The sequence below is a fragment of the Pleurodeles waltl genome, chromosome 9 (assembly GCF_031143425.1).
Source record: "Pleurodeles waltl isolate 20211129_DDA chromosome 9, aPleWal1.hap1.20221129, whole genome shotgun sequence".
In the NCBI taxonomy this organism is placed as follows: domain Eukaryota; kingdom Metazoa; phylum Chordata; class Amphibia; order Caudata; family Salamandridae; genus Pleurodeles; species Pleurodeles waltl.
In genome coordinates, this window is record NC_090448.1 from 38,374,076 (window position 1) to 38,387,757 (window position 13,682).

Genomic DNA, 13,682 nt, shown 5'->3' on the forward strand with positions numbered 1-13,682 from the left:
TCTGCGCTTTATGGTTTTACTACGCGCTATGCTGGTCCTCCCAACATTTTACCTTAGAAGAGCGACACCTACACACTCTATAACTAACAGACGTTGAACCTCACTTTCTCAGCAGTGAGGCTGATGAATAGTAGTTCCGAACTCTGGCAACTCCATGCTGACATAAGCATGGGGCTAAAACATTATTTTGTTTATTTACCCTTTAACGGGTAACTATACTTCCAGGTCGCAAACTCCTCTGATCCATTATCTTCCTCCTCAAAAAGTCTCATTCAGAGTAATCTTGAACAATCCTCAGATATCATGTGACCACACAAGACTGAATTAAACCACACCACATTGCTAGCCTAGATAATAAGCATCCTGTACCAGATCCTGCTGTTTAGAGGCTTTATATTTATTTAATCTATATTTACTTTGTGTCCCTGTGACTGTGGTGAATTTATAGGTGAGTGCACAAACCTATTTCTCTTGGGGGTCCCTGCTCTTGTTTCCTTTACACTCATCCTGCACCTTTCTTTCTGTCACTCCTGCTGGTCCTCTCCGATCACCACAGGCACACATGGGAACTACACCAATACATCAATGCCATTTAAAGGAGGGGTTGATTCTGGCAGTTCACCTGAAGTATTACTTATCAAAGAGTCTCCCTCATCCTCATCATCAACACACCTGCTGAGCAAGGGAGATTGGTTCACAAAACTTCCCTGAAGTTTCACAACCTGAGACCTCTTTCAGGAGAAGCATGAGAGAGGAAAATTGTACAAAGATTTCTGTCATGGTTACCTGTGTCAAACGCCACTTCTCTGCTTCACTCCGATCTCTTCAGCCCTTTACTCCCAACTACCCTACATACTCATCACCTTACAGCAACATTATGTTTTTATGACATGAGAGGAATGCAAATCCTTCCCGATTGCTTCGGCCACAGCTCTGAAATGAATTGGGCCTGTATCACTGATCTCTGCACGGTGTTGCCATCTAGGAGGATTGATTCCCACATTTGTCAGAGAAATTGATGTCATTCAGCCACCGTTCTGTGTTGGCTGCTACCATCTTGGTCCTGATGATGACCCTTTTATAATCGTGTGGGGTCGAAACGTCAACTCTTTACTAGTGGACTGATGTTATTTTCACACATTGAAATTTTGAGTCTTACTGTTGAAACCTCGCTTAATATCACCTGCTAGAGTGTATATATTGTAAATAAGCACTTGGACACTTTATTCATGAATGTCACTTTGCACTGTGCTGTTTCTTGCAGCACCTACAATATGTACGTTCTACTAAGGCTTTGCCCCATTGATTCATTGTATAATGAATACATTGTTATGTATAGTATACCTATGCTAACTATTGTACAGTTCTCATTGGCCTAGGGAGGATAGGCCTTTTCCGCTTTCCAAGGGGATCACTGTGTTGCATAAATGAGAGGAACCCCAGCATTATCTGACTATCTCAAGAATCTTTGGCACAATGGCACTCACACAGACATCTGTCCTACAGCATTTTTCACTCCCACTGAAAATCCCTAATTCAACTGTCTTTCAGAGGTGTGTTGCCGCAAGTAGGTCTTGTCGCCTTGTGTGTCCCTTGAATAAATTTCTCAACATGTGAACTTGCAGAACAAATTCATTTAGATGTTGAAATTGTGGATCCCACTATGATTCAGTCTCCCTCCCTCGCTTTCTTTTGGCTCATCACAGAAGCGCACGCACACCGGCTACCCACCATCTGTTGATCATACCGACCTTTGTCTAGTAGTTATCAACATTTTCTTCACCACATCATTTTCTAAGCTTGCTTCAAATGATTACAACTCAGTTGTAACAAAGGGAGGTTGGTTGTCAGGTAGCTGACTGTCCAATGGCTTTTTTGAAACATTTCCTTCCAATTAGGTGGTTGAAACCTATAGGTCTTTTTCCTGGGATCCCTCATTTTATTGATACTGAGAGAGATTTCCACCTGAAAGGAAAACTTCTCCCTATCATAAGGGAGGGTGCCGCGTTTACTGCCTCAATGCTCCTTTCTTCTTTCCCAAAAGTGATAGTTCAGTACATAAACATGTTACTGTAATATCCCTGAGCTTGTGTTTCCTCTCCTTAATACACATCAATTGAAGTAATTTTCCAGAGTATTCACTCATGTTCCACCTGGATGTCATTATATAAGACTCAACATCCAGTGCAGAACACCACGCAGAGACTACTCACTACGCACTCGACATTTCAGTTGGATTAGGCAGTGAACACCCTACAATGGACAAATCACAGCCAAAGTCTGTACAAAGTGCCAAGAGGCCAAATAAATGATAAATACTGCGTTCTACAGAAACTCAGTAATGTAACACACCACATAAGTAAGCAGCTCATTTTGCTTCCTTGTAGGTAATATGCACAATCATTTGACATATTGATGCCATGGCTGCATACCAAAATTACATTCTGTTAGCTCTAAAAGCTCCATCATGTGTACAAAAAAAATATTGTTATGTAGTTGAGAAACTGGGTATAACAATTCCTGCCAACATATCAAACACATGCCTACAGTGCTCAGGATGTTGGCCCTGTGTAACAGAAGAGTGATTGGTTCCCTAATGTGAAGGAGGGACTTTAACATCCCATAAGTCAACACACGTCCGAATTGATTGTCTTTTTTTACTGTCACTTTAGGAGCAATTCATTTGTATGCATCCCCTGCTACCTTCCACATTTCAAACACAACTCTCTTAACATCCTGTATGCATTCTTAATGCTTACTACTTTTGAGGAATCCCAATCTGTTATAAAATGTTTCACCAAACTTCTCCTCCTCAGAGTTTCGTATCTCCCTGTCTGTTCCCCCTGTCATCTGTCACACGTTAGAATTCAAACTATTTCTTATCTCTTTTTAATGTAGCCTCTCAAATTATTCTGCTGCTTATTGTGTCACATACACTTTACACTTAGTTGTCACCTCTAACATTGCATATGAATTTTGAAAAAACACTTCACATCAATAGAGAAATGACTATAGCTTCCTGGTTTGATATTCCGCAGTGGCCTGGTGCTTGAAGTCTGTCAAAGTAAGCACGAGAGAAGAAATTAGTTTAGACTGCTATCTTGATTATGACAAAGTTAAAATAGCCAGGTGGTCCCTGAGGCACTGCACCTAGGACAAGTAAGCTAGAATGTCATTGGCTAGACAAAGGAGTACATCCACAGCACAGATGGGCTGTCTGCATGCAGAGAGGTGAGTGGATATATGTCCAATGGGCTCAGATAAAATTACCTGTGTCCATCAGTGAGGTGCTATCACATGTCAGCCTTCCCAGACCCTGTGAGTGAACAGTAGTCAAACTCCGCTACGCATTGTGTGAACCCTCAAAAAGTACAGTCTAACTTGTCTGTGGTAGAAATAGCTTCTTTGTGTAGTATCACCCAGTGATATAGCAATTTGAGGCACCGTACCAGCTAGAACGCACAATATCGAGGCAGGATGTCACCGGAAAATGTCCCTGGGGGACTAACATTGCAAAATGACCTAATGAGCACAACATCCTCGAGTTTCTCTGAGCCTGTAGGGACCACCTCCCTGTTTTTCATTGGCGGCTGTAAGACACTGGCTTATTTATTGAGGGGGTTGAAAACCCTTCTCAAGCAAGAACCACAATCCTTGTCAGGGTGAATTACAAAAGTCACAATATTTACCTGTGCTTAACCGTCTGGTAGCTTGGCACAAAAAGCAGTCAGGCTTAACTTAAAGGCAATGTGTAAAGTACTTATGCAGCACACAAACAATTATAAAGTGAAAATACAACAGAAGAAAAATCTCAAAGCAATTTAAAAAATAGTGAGTATTTCAATGAGCAAAATGACATAAAAATACATTAAGTCCAATCAGTCGAACTGGAATTACGATTTAAAAAAAAATGTTAGCAATGTCTAGCACCTAAAAGATCAAAGCTCCAACTATGGCTATCTGGTCGTGCGAGACCAGGGTAAAGACAGAAGTTAAGGCCAACTGCTCCCTCAGGGGCGGGAAGAAAACTCCCAGCATATCAAAAACATTTTTTTTTTTCCCAAAACTGGATACCCCAGTTTGTTAGGTGCTTGGACAAAACCAAAAGTGCAGACAGTTCCATCATGTCTGCATGAAATGATGGAATCACTCCACTGGTCTTTTATCACGGAAGCAGCTTCCACTACAGAAGCTGAGGGAGGAAAAATGCAAATCCTGTGGCATATTTTAAGTATGGTGGACTGGCCTCAAGTAGCCCACCCCAGGTTTATGGCACCCATCCTGCCAACAGGTAAAGTAACTTGCTTACATATAGTAATAACTGTCCTAACGCTTTTTATTTGTTTTTATTTGTATTATGATTGTGGAGCCCTTCCAGGCCCTTTAATAGATACAGAATTGCACCATGTTCCTGTGTGTCAAATATCATTTTTTGGTACTTTTTTGATCCAGGAGTTTCATTACCACCCAAAGGGGAGTGATACGTGTCTGCCATGTGATTGTTATCCCATTGGCTCATCATCCCGGTCATGTGATCAAGAGACCGGCCAGTGTCAGTGCAGGCCAGGCGTCATTGGTCGACAGTGCAACAGCTGTGACAGTCCCTTTGCAGAGGTGACCCCTAGCGGTTGTGAAGGTGAGTTTAGGGATGCAATGGATAAGAAAACATGGGACAAAGCCAATTTGGTTCAGGTATCAATCATGTGATAGCAAATACATATTTTATGTATAGTACAGGTGTTGTCCTACTTGTTTCAGAGAAGAAGAGTTCAATATAAATATGATAGGAGCATTTATTAGAATGACACCAGAATCTTTATGGCACTCTTTTCCCACATCCTTTTCCCTTCTACCATGCACCTAAACTTTACTTCGATGCTTCATCTTCCCTGCCCCTCTCCATCTTTTCCCAACATATCCCTTGTCCTCATTTCACCCTCTTGCCACATTCTTCACCTGTATGTCGGTTCCTCCTATGTGCCTCTTCTGCTTTTATCATCTTTCCTGCCTTACGTCGTCCTGGCTCTCTTACCTCTCTCACAACCTTTACTTCTGTTCTCCACTGCGCAACCAACTTTACAACAGTTTTGTATCCTCCCATCTCTCGCTCTTTACATCTGTTTCTTCTCTTTTCCTTCCTCATCTTTATTTGCTCTCCTCCTTATTTCCATTCCTTCTTTTGATACTTTTGGGAACCCCCAACTTTTACTTTCCTTTCTCCTGTGTGCCTTCAAATGATGCTTATAAGCATTACTTCTCTTCCTCCTCTGTGCCCCTCTGGTGCAAGACCATTGTTTACTTCCATGCCAACTTTGTGCTCACCTCCACCTGTTCCAACGATTACTTCCATTCTTCCTCGGTGCACCCTCTCATGCTTCCCTTTGTACTTCCATTCCTCCTCCATGCTCCCTTTCCTGCTTCCCCTCTGTACTTCCATTCCTCCCCGGTGCTTCCTCTCCAACTTCCCCCTCTGTACTTCCATTCCTCCTCTGTGCTTCCTCTTCTGCTTCCCCCTGTACTTCTATTCCTCCTCAGTTCTCCCTCTCCTGTTTCTCCCTCTGTACTTACATTCCTCCTCCGTGCTCCCTCTTCTGCTCCCCCTCTGTGCTTCCATGCTCCCTCTCCTGCTCCCCCTCTGTATTTCCATTCCTCCTCCATGCTCCCTCTCCTGCCCCCCTCTGTGTTTCCATTCCTCTTCTGTGCTCCCCCTCTGTGCTTCCATTCCTCCTCCATGCTCCCTCTCCTGCTCCCCCTCTGTGCTTCCATTCCTCCTCCATGCTCCCTCTTCTGCTCCCCCTCTGTACTTGCATTCCTCCTCCGTGCCTCCTTTCCTGCCTCCCTCTGTGCTTCCATTCCTCCTCCGTGCTCCCTCTCCTGCTCCCCCTCTGTACTTCCATTCCTTCTCCGCGCTCCCTCTCCTGCTCCCACTCTCCTGCTCTCCCTCTGTACTTCATTCCTCCTCTGGGCTCCCTCTCCTGCTCCCCCTCTATACTTCTGTTCCGCCTCCGTGTTCCCTCCCCTGCTCTCCTTCTGCACTTTGTGTACTTCCATTCCTCTTCCGTGCTCCCTCTCCTGCTCCCTTTTGTACTTCATTCCTCTTCCCTGCTCTCTCTCCTGCTCCCCCTCTGTACCTCCGTGCTCCCTCTCCTGCTCCCCCCGTACTTCCTGTACTTCCATTCCTCCACTGTGCTCCCTCTCCTCCCCCCTCTTTACTTCCATTCCTCCTCCATGCTCCCTCTACTGCTCCCCCTCTGTGCTTCCATTCCTCATCCGTGCTCCCTCTACTGCCCCCCCTCTGTACTTCTGTGCTCCCTCTCCTGCTCTCCCTCTGTACTTCCATTCTTCCACTGTGCTCCCTTTCCTCCCCTCTCTTTACTTCCCTTCCTCCTCCCTGCTTCCTCTCCTGCTCCTCCTCTGTGCTTCCAGTCCTCCTCCGTGCTCCCTCTCCTGCTCCTCCTCTGTACTTCCAGTCCCCCTCCGTGCTCCCTCTCCTGCTCCTGCTCCCCCTCTGTACTTCCAATCCTCTCCATGCTCTGTCTCCTGCTCCCCCTCTGTACTTCCCTTCCTCCTCCGTGCTCCCTCTCCTGCTCCCCCTCTGGACTTCCATTCCTTCTCCTTGCTCCCTCTTCTGCTCCCCCTCTGTACTTCCATTCCTCCTCTGTGCTCCCTCTCCTGCTCCCCCTCTGTACTTTCATTCCTCCTCCCTCTCCTGCTTCCTCCTCTGTTCTTCCATTCCTCCTCCGCGTGCCCTCTCCTGCCCCCTCTGTACTTCAATTCCTCCTCCCTGCTACCTCTCCTACCTCCCCTCTGTACTTCCATTCCTCCTCAGTGCTCCCTCTCCTTCTCCCCCTCTATACTTCCATTCCTCCTCCATGCACCCTCTCCTGCTCCCTCTATGTACTTCCATCCCTCCTCTGTGTTCCCTCTTTTGTTCCCCCTCTGTTGTTCCATTCTTTCTCGATGCTCCCTCTCTGTCTCCCCTCTGTACCTGCATTCCTCCTCTGTGCTCCCTCTCCTGCTCCCCCTCTGTACTTCTATTCCTCCTCCGTGCTCCCTCTCCAGCTCCCCCTCTGGCTCCTTTCTGTACTTCCATTACTTCCATTCTTCCTCAGTGCTCCCTCTCCTGCTCCCCCTCTGTACCTCCAGTCCCCCTCAGTGCTCCCTCTCCTGCTCCCCCTCTGTACTTCTATTCCTCACCTGTGCTCCCTCTCCTGCTCCCCCTCTGTACTTCCTGTACTTCCATTCTTCCGCTGTGCTCCCTCTCCTCCCCCCTTGTACTTCCCTTCCTCCTCCGTGCTCCCTCTCCTGCTCCCCCTCTGTACTTCCATTCGTCCTTCGTGCTCCCCCTCCTGCTCCCCCTCTGTATTTCCAGTCCAGTGCAGTGCTCCCTTTCCTGCCTCCCCTCCGTACTTCTATTCCTCCTCCGTGCTCCCTCTCCTGCTCACCCTCTTTAGTTCATACCGCCTTCGAGCTCCCTCTCCTGCTTCCACCTCTGTACTTCCATTCCTCCTCTGTGCTCCCTCTCCTCCCCCCTCTGTGCTTCCATTCCTCCTCCATGCTCCCTCTCTTGCTCGCCTTCTGTCCTTCCATTCCTCCTCCGTGCTCCCTCTCCTGCTCCCCCTTTGTACTTCCATTCCTCCTTCGTGCTCCATGTCCTGCTCCCCCTCTGTACTTCCACTCCTCCTCAGTGCTCCCTCTTCTGCTCCCCCCTCTGTACTTCCATTCCTCCTCTGTGCTCCCTCTCCTGCTCCCCCTCTGTACTTCCATTCCTCCTCCGTGCTCCCTCTCCTGCTTTCCCTCTGTAAATCCACCCCTCCTCTGGGGCCCATCTTCCACATTGTTCTCTTTCATACATCACCTGCACTCCTGCTTCCACTTCCCCACTTTACTTCCTATGTGACCTCTCTTCCGCAAGAGTATGCCTACACTACAGTTTATTCACAGAATATAGGGCCATGGGGTAATCAGGGTCTGCTGTGTGCATACCTATAACTATTGGTAGCACGTAAGGGCCAGCAGGCCCACTGAATGCCTCATTTCACTGCATTTTGAAATCCAAGAGCTGCAGCTCACTTGCAGCTCTCATACTGTGATCACCCCCCTTTGTTCTTCCCATGTATTTTTCATGAAGTTGACATTCTGTGTGCCGAAAATATCACAGGGTCTAGTTCCTTGAATTTCAGTTCATTACCTTAGGGCCAGATGTATCATGCATTTTTGCGATCGCAAAAAGCCCAATCGGCAATCAGCCCAACTGGGCCTTTTGCAATCCCAAAAATTTATTTTGGTATGTATGGAGTCCAATGTGCGATTTGGTAACTTGTTACCGAATCGCAAATTGGAATTGTGATTACATACCAATTCGGTATTAGGAAGGGGCGTGTCAAGGGCGTCCCTTCCTAATACCGAAGGCAGTGGTATCTAGGAATGTTTTGTGACCGAAATGTGGTCGCAAAACATTTGCATTTTATCACCTACTTCAAGTAGGTGGTAACCCATTCGCAAACGGGAAGGAGTCCCCACTGTGAATGCATGTGAAAACATTTTTTAAGAGCAGGCAGAGGTCCCACGGACCACTGCCTGCTCTTAAAGAATGAAAAGAAAACTTAAATTTTTCTTTTTTAAACGCATTCTGTTTTCCTTTAAGGAATTTAAAAAAAAGATTGCTTTAGTTAAAAGCAATCACAGACATGGTGGTCTGCTGAGCCCAGCAGGCCACCATCCCTGTGATTATCACCATTCACAATGGGTCGCAAATTGCAACCTACCTCATGAATATTAATGATGAAGGTCCTGGAGTTTCATACATTCAAATAGCAATTCCGTCATTGCGATTCACAGATAATCGCAATTAGGTAATCGTTATTTGGAAAAATTATACCTCTGGCCCTTAGTGCTGTTGCAAAGGATAGTACTGATCTCTGCTTTCACCGTGTTTAGTTAGGCTTAATTGTTATAATAATTTTATTTTTACATAACTTGTTAAAAATAGTTGAAATACCATTTTTGATTTTGTATCTTATTGTAGAGTTTTATAGCTTGTACTAGAGGCAAGTACAGTGAATTTAACACTTACCATTTCCTTCACCTCATACGCTTATGCCACCAAACATTGGTCACTGATTGTCCATTTGTGTGGTGACCATCATCTCACATGATGGACACTTCTGTGCAGTTACTTGAGTTGTCTCAGCGAAGAGTGCAGATTTAGGTAAAGGCATTATCTGCCCTGGATTGAAGCGTGCTAACAGGACAGAGTGGGTACCTTGCCTTGCTTGCCGAGAGATGGCATCATTCACGCATTGACATCGCACAAACACTGCATTGTTGGAAAGCAAAAGAGTGGCCCAGTACACAGACCAGCCTCCCACATTTATGCTCATCCACTTGCCATAGCACTCCTTGTTTCCCCACTTAAACAATACTCAGTTTACATTTTTCCGATGTCTTAATCCCATCTACTTTCTCTCCCCATAGTGATCTATGATGGATGCCCTAAAATTTTGAGAGCTGGCGTATGGTGGCCACGAGTCAAATTTGGTCTCCCAGCAGCTGTGCCTTGCCCCAAAGGCTCCTTGGGTAAGTTCTTTTGAAGATGCAGAATAGCAGAGTCAATGACACAATCCCCGATCTCTGGAACCTGGTAATATCAGCGAGGGGATTGAGCGGCTCAAACCCTTCTCTGCCCCTCAGGAGTGGAACAGCTGCCTGGGTTCTTTGAACCACTGACAGCCAATATCATTAGTTTCTTTTTCCTATACAGTAGTTTTGGTGGGCTCTAAGGCATTTTGTGGAGCATCCCCTTTGGATGCCAACGTATTCTTTGATTCTGTGATTGGTATGTGTGTGCTGTTCTTGGTGTGTGTCTGAACAATAATTCTGAATTTTAGTGCATGATGATGTGATGCTGCATTGGTGTTGCATCGATGTTTGGGAGTCGATGAGGGCCTCTGTTTTGAATATTTCAGACAGCATGGTGAACAAATAGGCCTACTGGCTGTCTTCTTGGCGAAGAAAGGGAGAAATTGAAAGTCTTGGTAACATGTGTTGAGTATTTGTGGGGCTGCTGTACATCGGCCATGCTCAAATGATTGGAGACTCCATGCAAGGTCTCCATATACGTATGAAAGTGCAGTGTCCACTTTGTTAATTTCCTTTGATGATACTAGAGGCATGTATCATTGATTCAATTTCTCTTTGGAATGAAAATTTACATCTGCTGAATCTGCGAAGTTGTGTCAGGGACACTCCAGAGAACAGCAGCAAAGAACAAGAAACCTCAGGCATAAAACAAACAATCTAATGAGAAAGAAATATACCATAAGTAAATTCATGGTGACTAAATATCTAGTATGACATCCACTGATGATGGTCCAACACACACGGATGTCCAACATACATCATTGGTGCCCTTAGTCTTGTAAATACAAATAGAAACCAAGACTCTTCTCCCTGGCCAGTTGCAAGTACTTTTACTGTCTGCGGAGAGGTTACATTTTGCTGTATTTCCTCTGCGAGCAGAAGGCCAGTCGTTGCTTCCTTTGGGGGTAATAAGTCACCCGCGCTCACAGACCCAAACAGTCAGAAGCCAGTGCTGACACGGTATAGCTGAAAACATCCCTGAGCAAGCTTTGAGCCTATTACAGAGATCTTCTTGGTAAATTAGTGGAATGACTTTCTGTGCTGGCTCAGGATCATGCAGGAATATGTCCATTGAATTAAATCCCCCTTCCAATGATGCCTTCAACGAGCACCTGACATACCTATGGCATCAGTGATGAACTTCCTTTTTACATCACTGATACGTGGTATTACTAAGTGGGATATCAACCACATTTTAGCGTGCTTAATGCAGAATCCTTTCAAACTAATGGCTGGTTATGACATAGCCTGCTTCCATGAAAGGCACGGGGCACAAGTGAGCTGAAAGCCCTTTGCACCTCTAGACAACACACTGTTTTGCAAGACAGCACTTTTACAGTTCAGGAGGGATGGACTAAATCTCACGGAGTGGATTTTTTGTCCAGTCGTCAACATCACACCCGTTCCACATCGCGAAGTTGTACATTATCAATCCCAGGCATGCTCTTGGTTTCTATCAGAACAGAACCTAAACAAGCTCTTTCAAAAATTGCCTTTGCCAAATGGATCATCTCTTTTCTGTTTCTTCCAAGGGTCACCCCTTATTTGAATGTCTGTACTTATTTCTCTAGAATTAAGGCCCCTTTTAGATATGGAGGGCTTTGCGTGGGCCACACCATAAACATTCTGCAAGGGCTATTCTCTAGATTCTTCATCCCACCGTGATGCATAATTCTCCCAAGGAATTTTAAGAAACATACTTGCTTAAGTACTCGGCTGCCCAGTGCACTCATTCTCCGCCTCCATCCTTTCATACTCTTACAGTGGATTCTGTTCACAGTTTGTGTGTAAGAGGCTGCTTGGATGTAGGATGAAGTTAGCTGCATAGCCACCTTGTTACTCTTAGCTTGTAACCTCTCTCCTGTATCTAATACCTTCCTGCCTGCCGCATTTCCATAACGAAACCTTTACACCGTGAGGCTCCTTCTTTAAGACACAGAACTGGTGAGCTTGCTGACCCATGCAGATGAAGGTGACATAGACACATTTACATGTTCGCACATGTATGCTACCACTTGCAAAAAGCTTTGATAAACATTTTCCGGCCGTGCCCCTAGATGGCATGGACAGCCCCCACCCTCAGTTTGAAGAGACAAGACCTTAGGGACAATAGGTGACAAGGTCAGCATACATGATGGCTTTATATGTGATCAGGATGCACTCTAAACTGATGTCATTGAAAGAGGGAGTTCTGGTGGCATGAGGCTGTTGAATTGGAAGAGTCAGTGTTTCAGAGTTGCTTGGACGGTTCGTAGAGAGCTGGATGATATTTCAGGGAGGGACATGCCTGTGTGTGCCTCAATGGGTGCGTGTGTTTGCAACGCAGGGAAATGTGTGTAAATGCACGGCGAACAATATGGAATTTGGTGGTGGTGAGGTGCTAGGTTTGAGATTGTAAGAAATGGAATGGGGTTTGGCAGGGAATTGTGCAGTCCAGGGGATGCACAAGACATGCACAAATTTGTAAACTAGCATTAGGGACTTGTCGATTGTATGTTGTTCTGTAAGAGCCAGCTTGCCTGATGTCTAAAGGGGGTGATGGAGGCAGATCGAAGTGTGTTATATAGGGTGGGGTCTGTAAGAAGTAAAGGGAACATATCAGGAGGCTGTTGTTGGAGCCTAGTTTGCAGAGTACCAGGGCATCAATAATTGTCTTGGAGATCTCGGGGTGATTGTATCATGTGGATGCTGGGCAGCTGATATTGGGCAGAGATGCCGCTGGGCTGATGAGGGGGCGGAGAAGCATTATGCTGTTGAAAGAGGACCCCATGGTTTTAAAGCTCACCTCATTTGGCATTGCTCTAAATAGTGTCCATTCTCTTCCCCTTTCCTGTTTTGTCCGCCCCGCTCTTGTCTTACTATGCAGGTGTACGTGGCACAGGTAAGGGTTCCGGGATGTCTCTTTGCACCATACGCTGTGTTTATAAAGGCTGCTGCTTGTGGCTTTTCATTACCTGCCTCCCTGCGTGAAACACTTCCACCCTAATGTTTCCTTCCATCTTAACCCCATGTGCTGTGAAGAATATTAACTGCGTTATTAATCCCAGTGTGAAGAATGCTTCTCTGTTTCCATTCTTTGTAAGCTTCGTGATTTGCAACTGCCCAGAATCGAGGTGGGAAATACACCTTTTGACATTGGACGTTAGCGTTGCCCAATGAAGTCTTCTCCTTTTGAGCTGCAGTATTACGCTTTTTGACTAACATTGCCTAACCGTACTCTTTCCTTTGATTTTGTGTCTGGTGTTTTGTGAGTAAAACCCTGGGAGGTGAACCAGGATTTCAATCTTTGGTGGTGGTCAAAACAGAAGATCAGGCTGTTCGTAAAAGCGTGCACTTCTAGCATTTTCCTCGTGCTAGGGCATGTCCACCACACTGTAAGCTCCACTAGAAAACATCTTGCAACATTGTCAGAGGTCAAGGTGTTCCCCACGTCATTCCAGTGGCCTTGGCAAATGCAAGGAGGCTCCTCCACCAATACCACGCTCCCCAGGGGGACAGTGTCCCACTGAATCCCAAATGGGGGACAGACTTGATCATACATTCAGAGTTTCCGCCAGGGTCCTCTCCTTTAGCCCAGCTAGAGCATTGAAGCATCATACCCTGCAGCCCTCCCCCTCACTACCCCCCCACCGCTGCTTCACAACCATCAGCCTATTGTCATGACACATGTTTAGCAATGTGCATTAAATCGACAAATACACACCCACAAACGCGGAGACTTGGGCCCTCCCAATAGTGACCGTTCAAATACTCGACTACCAGAGTGTCAGCCAATAAAAAGACTCTCTCATCCCTTCCTCTCGTTTTCTTCTTTTCTTTATGGTAAAACCTTTCATGTCCCCATCTTTACTACATGCTCCACTTTGTAGACCAACAGGATGAGCACTAGCTCTGTTGTTATTATTGAGAACCTTATCAAAGTTATTGAGGAGATCAGCATTGAACTCAGGGCAGTACACTTCACGACAAGATGGCGGCTTCAGTTTCCCCACTGTGAACTAGAGCCCATAGCTTTCCACTCTCCCTCTTCAGCACCATAA

At 45.9% G+C, this 13,682-nt stretch overlaps 1 protein-coding gene across 2 annotated transcripts in view; it reads left to right on the forward strand.

The window, feature by feature from the left end:
• The window catches only part of CELSR3 (cadherin EGF LAG seven-pass G-type receptor 3), a 631,136-nt gene that overhangs the window by 445,328 nt on the left and 172,126 nt on the right, over window positions 1-13,682 (forward strand). For both annotated transcript variants that reach the window (XR_011198602.1, XM_069206219.1), the window contains exons 15-16: window positions 4,453-4,636; window positions 9,478-9,579. Coding sequence is in view for 1 of the 2 variants with exons in the window: in XM_069206219.1 (XP_069062320.1) it covers window positions 4,453-4,636; window positions 9,478-9,579 (286 nt within the window). In the remaining variant the exon portion in view is untranslated. The remainder of the gene's footprint in view (window positions 1-4,452; window positions 4,637-9,477; window positions 9,580-13,682) is intronic.